This window comes from Rhyacophila brunnea, unplaced genomic scaffold (assembly GCF_057557595.1).
Source record: "Rhyacophila brunnea isolate RB1 unplaced genomic scaffold, BYU_Rbru_1.0 scaffold_13, whole genome shotgun sequence".
Classification (NCBI taxonomy): Eukaryota; Metazoa; Arthropoda; class Insecta; order Trichoptera; family Rhyacophilidae; genus Rhyacophila; species Rhyacophila brunnea.
Genome location: NW_028232785.1, coordinates 11,643,514 through 11,651,097, shown reverse-complemented (window position 1 = coordinate 11,651,097; position 7,584 = coordinate 11,643,514). Strand labels below are relative to the sequence as shown.

Genomic DNA, 7,584 nt, shown 5'->3' with positions numbered 1-7,584 from the left:
TAAGCCCTGGTCGAATTCAAATTAGCTATGACCGATGCGGGTTGACGAGTTGCCGGTACAAATTTCCTTTGACTTCGCATCAAGTAGAGTAGTTCGCATGCCAAAAACCTTAAAGAAACCTATATAGTAAATGCGAGGTATCCATAAAGGCATCTAGGAAAAAAATCACAAATTCAAATTCAAATTTATTTATTTTACATAATGTAATGAACATAACAAATTATAAATTTAAAGCGTTCAAGACATGACATAAAATAAGTGTTAACAATTAAAACCACATTACCACTAAAAAAACTTAATAACCACCACAATATAAGCTCATTGTTAGACCGAAACAACAAAACAGATCTGAAAGCTACAAAGATACACAGCATCCATAGGAGTTTGTAAATTTTTGCATAATTTGGCTGCACTTATTACACATAGCCACGAGACAGCAGATGAGCCATACGTTTGTTGCCACTATTAACATATCTAAACCAGCTGTTTCAAATAAATTCAACTTCACCATAGCAGCGTATGTGACTACATCGAGGTACTCGGACATACCTGCAGACATGTGAGTGTAGAGACCGCTGTAGCTGCCGCGCCGCCGCGGAGCCTCGCGTCAAGCTTGTCAGTCTCTAGTATTAAAGTTCAGCAGAACTTGGATGCCATCAACTATATTCTTTATCGATTTATGGTCATCTTTAATTCTGTTTTATGTCAAGCATACATCTAAGATACGCGCATCTAACAAGCTTGCGTGTAGAATCGGCAAGCTAATTTTTTATTACTTTTTTCGATCATGTCTGATCCTAATAAGATCATATGGGCTTCCAAAGAGTGGAAGTTTGTATAACAGATTTTGTTTTTACGAGAAATGGATGTTAGCCCCTTGCTCAACCTATTAGGTCCATACTCTGACTCATACAATTAAAAAAACAATATGTGTACTTGCCAGACCCAGGATTCGAACCTCGACGATATAAGGCGATGCTTAAGCCGCGCGGCCATCGTGGGTGTTAGTTAGTTAGCATTGCTTAGTAGTGATTATTTATTTATTTCTTTTTAAGAAAACAAAACCATGCGGAATGTATCATAAATCAAAATTCAGGACGTTCACAACATGAGATTTACATTATTACAAAATATTACCCTCACAAGAGAGAAGAAAAAATTAAAAAATATAAACAATTTTATTCAGTAAAATACAGTTTCAAAAACAAAAAAACATAGCACATCACTAAAATGTTTTTGGGGAGCGCAATGACTAGTCTTGCATCCCTCGTTAATGGTGCGTGATAGTCTTGACTCGAGAAAACAGTTCTGATCTAGAATAGGTCATGGCAGCGACCACGTAGTTAATTGACAGACTCATAATATATTTTATTTAAATTCTTGAGGAAGCAAGGATTGGAAACCATCCCTCGTGATAGCAGACAAAAATGTCTCAAGATCAGAAGTGACCTACGAGATTCAAGAGAGTAAAAAGTGAGCATGCCTTATAGAAAGGCAGTTGGAAAGTAATCGTTTGACAGAAAGGAAAATAGTTATAGGTATGTCTTAAAATAAGGACATCGAAGATATTTCTTCTGGACGCGCTCTAAAATAAGCTTGTTGGAAACTTTATAAAGACTCCAGGTAATAGATCCATATTCAAAAATACTACGCACTAACGAAACGTAGAGTGTTTGACATTTTGGATTTTTGGAAAGTTTGGTTTGTCGTATAATGAATCCTAGAACCTTACTTTCACGTAGAGCTATAAAATATATTGTACTAAACTTATAATAATAATAATTAAAACCGCAATTGTGTAAAAGTTTCAATTATAGTTTTTTTTCACCACCAAATAGCAAATCTTTCACCACAATAAATTTGCTACCATAAGAAGTAGTACAAGGCAGTTAATTATAATATATTATTATTACAGATATTATGACAAAATTAAGATACTTATTTGACATAATACGTTGGGTGTCATAATTAATGGTAATCTGATCAAACAGAACATTGCCAAATATTAATATTCGCACTTATAGGCATACTGATAAAATATAGGGTATCCACGCGTGATATTATTTTTTTACCTATTTGTTAATTTAATAATCATTTACTAGTATGGCAGCAGGTTGTCTAGAGCAGCGGTTGGCAACCCAAATGCATGGGCGTGCCACAAAGGTAATTCAAAGTACTGGACACTCAGCGTGCCACTGAAATAAAACTAGTAAATTCATTGTAAGACAACTTTATTTCGACTATAATAATACACGCTACATCAAAACATAACAAAAATACAATATTTAAACATTAGTGTAAAAAAATAAGACACCAACAGACAGCCAGGGCGCGAAAAGAGAAAGAGACGTAGGTTCGATTCCTGCCGGGTGTCTTACTTTTTTCGAAAAAGATTTTTCTATTGGCTATATTTTCTCATGAGTGTTTTCAGAATGATTCGCTATAGTAAAGCAGCGAATACGGTAGGGAATCATGGCACCTTACAAAGGCTCAGAGTAACCGTATACTGCGCTTCGAAAACAGATGTTTGCGACAAATTATGACTTTAGGAGCAACGAGGAGATAAGAGAACGCACCAAGCAGCCTGTCATCACGCTGAAAGTGAAGAGGCGACGTTGGACCTGGCTCAGCCACGTGCTGCGGATGCCAGAAAAGAACCTCAACCTGGCTTGCCTATTTTTCATGGAAGGCCGCTAAATACTATCTACAGAGTGTATACGGCGGAGCTAGGGGATGCTGGTTTGACCTGGAACGAAGCAAGTTGCAAGCGACAGGGATTGTTGGAGGCGCCGCGTGGTGTCCATATGCCCCAATTAAGGGGCGGATATGACCAAAGAAGAAGAAGAAATTTTCGGACTACAGTTTGTCTGTTCAATAATTAGAATGGTACATTCTTAAATCTTGTGAATTATTCTTTGAATAAAAGAAATAGTTAATTAACCTTTAGAAATTCGACACGACTAATGAGATCATTTCCATGGCTGCTTACGCTAATGTGGTATGGTTATTTTATTTAGTCCCTTTTATTATGTATAAAATTTGACCGCTTCCAGGATATCTCTCGACGCCTGGCTATTCTTAGCAGTAGGTACGTCTCAATTTTTGAATGCAGCCGGGGAAATAATGGGAACTGAAATACCTAACGGGTAAGGAGAAGCAGGCAACCAATATAAAGTAAGGAAGAATACGGGATAAATTTTAAACACGTGTCAAGAATACATCATACGTCGAATACTGAGAACTGCTCTCGGTTTATGCATTGACGCTCATTTAATAGTGGTGTATTACACACAGTATTGCACGTCTATAATGCGTGGTTCATTTTCGTAGGACACTCACACATTCAAAACCCTGCGTCAAAATTTACTGTATTGATATATAGCCTATCGGATTTCTATTTATTATCTGTTCTGTGAATGCAGCCAATACATATCAACTTGAACTTTCTAATTTTTCTTCTTTCGTGTCTTGTGTGTCGTCATTAGAATTTTGGGGGCTACATTTTCTAGGGTTTTTTTAACGTGGTTCACCCCTAGTGATATTGGCTCCGCAAACAGGTGATAGAATACCGATTTGTATCTTGTTTCTATAGGTGGCACTTTCATTTATGGATCCAAAATAATACTAATTTGACTGGCTCGAATATCATCAATAATGGTAACCCTACCAATACGATGTTACCACCAGCACGATGAAACAAAATTATATATTATTTGCAAAATAAACATCAATACAACTCAATAATTAATTGTTATTAGAAACATTAATTAATATTATAATATTTGCTTTAGAATAAAATATAAATGTTATTAAAAGCGTCAATAGTGTCTTTTAGTGTACTGCTGCTGGACCAAGCAGGGGCCCAGATCTCCTACTAGTAATTGACTTGCCAATAATATTGTCAGAAACAGGGAATTTTCAATATGTTGGCAAATTGCTGCTTAATACTCTTGGCAGTATACGTGATAAGCCAGGTATGCTAATTAGGTAACTACTCTAAGGAATAATGACGTGATGTTACTGAGAAATTTTAGAGACTCCTTTATTTGAGGTTATATGGATACTATCTGTGGCTTTATCCAACTGGCTTTCTCTTAAGAATGCTTACATACTGTAGTTTAAATGCTAGAATATATCAATATTTGGCCACGTATTTTTTAGACTTATACGTGGTGTAAATGAAATCTCTGACATTCTTGGTTGTATTGACTTGTGTGACCCTGATAACTATCTTAAAAATCGGGAGCACCATTTGTTTGTTCTTCCGAGGAGCAGAACTAACCTGCCATTGGTAATGCCAATTGGGAGGGCAATAACTTCGTTTAACCGAATCGCTTCCGATGTTGATATATTCCACCTAGGGTCTAGGACGATTTGGCACCGGACAACTGGACGCCACGGAATTCGAAAATAAATAGACGTTAGGTACTTATAGGTACTTTAAAAAAAATATTCAATATTATTATTTATACTTCAATGATTATAATATTATGATTTAATAGTTGGTAAAAATGTAAATATGCAGACGAAAACAATGATTTAATCGTGCATATGTTTAAGTTCCAACGAAAAAAGAGTATTTTATGTTATATAAAGCCTTAGGCATGGTAATAATTCTCAATCGGCGATAAAGAATACATTATGTTAAGAGTAAAATGAATTTAAACTACTAAGTAGTAGATAGAAACTGATTAAAATACCTCGTCTACACGTGTCTACGACAGTGCGGCGTCCAATTGTCTGGAGGCCAGTCGTCCCATTCCCTCCACCTACGTGAAGATGAATAGGTGGACGTAGTTTTATAAATTCTTAAATAGGGTCACTTAGGTTATTCGGTGTGCTTCCATGCTTTATAATTTATATATTTTTTTAAATTTTTGTTGCATTTACTTTAATTTTAATACTGTTTTTGTGATACTGCATATATTTATTTCTTCTTTACACTATATTTCTTTGTTTTTAAATGTCATGTTGTGAACGTCTTAAATTTATAATTTGTAATGTTCACGGTATGTAAAAAAAAAAAAAAATGAATTTGAGGACGTTTAGTGACGTAATTCTCATTTTCTAGGGTTCAAACGCCTGTTCCATCAAACCCCCATGCAGCGGCGTGAAACCAGCGCCGTGCGGGGGCAACAGATCGCCCCCTAAAGCCTGCGGAGGTGGCATCAAATTAGCACCGATCCCACAACCGGAAAAATGCCGTTTGAAACCGGTAACTCAACCTATCTTGTCGCCGAAGCCGTGCATTGGTGGCCTCTCCCATAAAGATGGTGGAGGTGGTGGAGTGATCGGTAAAGGAGGAGTTGGCCCTAAATCTGAGCCCTTAGTAAAACCGAAACCCGCTCCAATGCCGAGACCACGACCAAAACCTGCCGGTAATGGAGGTGCCGCGGGAAGTTCTGGTTCTACGTCTTGTATTGGATCCAAGTCCTCATCAGGAAGTGGTTCAAGGTCATCTTCTGGCAGTGGATCAAGCTCATCGTCAGAAAGTGGATCTAGTAGTTTTTCTGGAAGTGGCTCTAGCTCTTCTTCGGGAAGTGGATCTAATTCATCCTCTGGCAGTGAATCTAGTTCCTCTTCAGGCAGTGGATCAAGCTCATCATCAGGAAGTGAATCAAGTAACTCATCTGGTAACGGATCGAGTTCATCTTCTGGTAGTGGATCAAGTTCCTCTTCAGGCAGTGGATCAAGTTCCTCTTCAGGTAGTGGATCTAGTTCCTCTTCAGGCAGTGGCTCTAGTTCTTCTTCAGGAAGTGGACCCAGTTCTTCATCAGGAAATGATTCAAGTAGATCATCTGGTAGCGGATCTAGTTCATTGTCTGGTAGTGGATCAAGTTCCTCGGCAGGACGTGAATCTAGTAGTGCTTCTGGAAGTGGCTCTAGCTCTTCTTCAGGAAGTGAATCTAGTTCTGCATCAGGAAATGGTTCAAGTAGCTCATCTGGTAGTGGATCAAGTTCCTCGTCAGGAAGTGGTTCGAGTAGTTCTTCTAACAGCGGATCGACTTCAGCATCGGGAAGCGGTTCAAGTAGCTCATCCAACAGTGGTTCCAGCAGCACGTCTCAGAGTAATTCCAACTCTAACAGCCAATCTTCAAGCTCCTCTTCCTCTTCTTCTAGCTCTTCCAGTTCCTCCAGCAGTGATTCGTCTTCAAATAATCAAAGCAGCAATAACGAAAATCAAACATTCGATGAAACAACTCCTTGTTCATGCTCTGATTGAAACCAAAGTCATGGGTATTTTATCTCTACATTATTGTAAATTGTATTTTTATTAATTTGAAAATATATTTGTATTATTATAAGCTAACACATATCAATGGCTTTTTAACCCATCATTTCAATCCCATGATTCGAAGCACCATGCAATACATAAACAATAATAATAATATTTTGTAATTACCTACGTTACATAAGTATAATATAAATTTAGGTATCTTGATATATATCTGTAATGCATAAAAGGAAACACAAGTAAATGTGTAGGAGAGAGCGAGACAATAAGAAGACGTATTAAGTGGGGAAAAGTGAAATAAAAGATACACATCAGCGCAAATTCTAAATTTGATAAATAAACCGACACGAAAATTTGATTTCCGGGTCTGGCGAAAAATTCCCATGTTATTTTTCAATATGATTTGGACCCAGAGTAGGGACCCAATAGGTTGATAAGGTTGGTAACATCCATTTATCGTAAAAACAAAATCTGTCAAAACAACCTCCGCTCCATAATAATATTATGAATATTATGATCCTCTTAGGATCTAACATGGACAAGTAGTATTATAATAATAGTCATTGCCACCTGTTGAAGTTTTTGTTAAATGTTATATAGTTGAGACGCAAACCATTTTTTCTATAAAACAAGTAAAAAGTAATGTACACAATTTTTAATTAATAACTTTTTATAAATGCTCACACTTTGTGTTAATTTAAAAAAATATTGTCAATATCATCAAGTAAAAAAAATATAATGTATTTTCATAAAGAATGTTATTTTTTCAATGACATCTGTTAGGTAGGTCATCGCATAAATACAGTTCAGACCACAGAACAGAATATTAATAACTAAAATTCAGATAGGTTATACCCCGATACATTAAATTTTGAAGCAGGGTTTTGAATGTGTGAGTGTCCTACGAAAATGAAACACACATTTATAGACGTGCAATAGTGTATGTTGCAACCTTTAAATACACCAATATTAAATGCATAAAGCGACTAATTTAGAATGACGTTTTCTTGACACGTCGTGTTTAAGTTTATCCCACATTCTTCCACACTCAAGATCAGTAGTTACCTGTTACTCCACACCCGTTAGGTATTTCAGTTCCCATTAATTTTGTGTTCCCTGGTTCAGATGCAAGTCATGTTTTTTTTAATTAAGTATTTATTACGTTTAAAAAAAAATTATATAATATTTTTTTTCGACCATGTCTGATCCTAATAGGATCATATTATGGGCCTCCACAGAGTAGAGGTTTGTATTAACAGATTTTGTTTTTTTTACGAGAAATGGATGTCAGCCACTTGCTCAACCTATTAGGTCCATACCCTGACTCACACACAAATTGAAAAACAATA

The 7,584-nt window shown here is 36.4% G+C and overlaps 1 protein-coding gene across 1 annotated transcript in view; it reads left to right on the top strand.

Moving 5' to 3' along the window:
• The first annotated feature begins 3,826 nt into the window (after positions 1–3,826).
• LOC147076477 (uncharacterized) overlaps positions 3,827–7,584 on the top strand; it is a 39,755-nt gene continuing 35,997 nt past the window's right edge. Inside the window, exons 1-2 of the mRNA XM_085940891.1 lie at positions 3,827–3,974; positions 5,072–6,219. Coding sequence (XP_085797017.1) covers positions 3,924–3,974; positions 5,072–6,219 — 1,199 coding nt within the window. The 5' untranslated portion in view covers positions 3,827–3,923. The remainder of the gene's footprint in view (positions 3,975–5,071; positions 6,220–7,584) is intronic.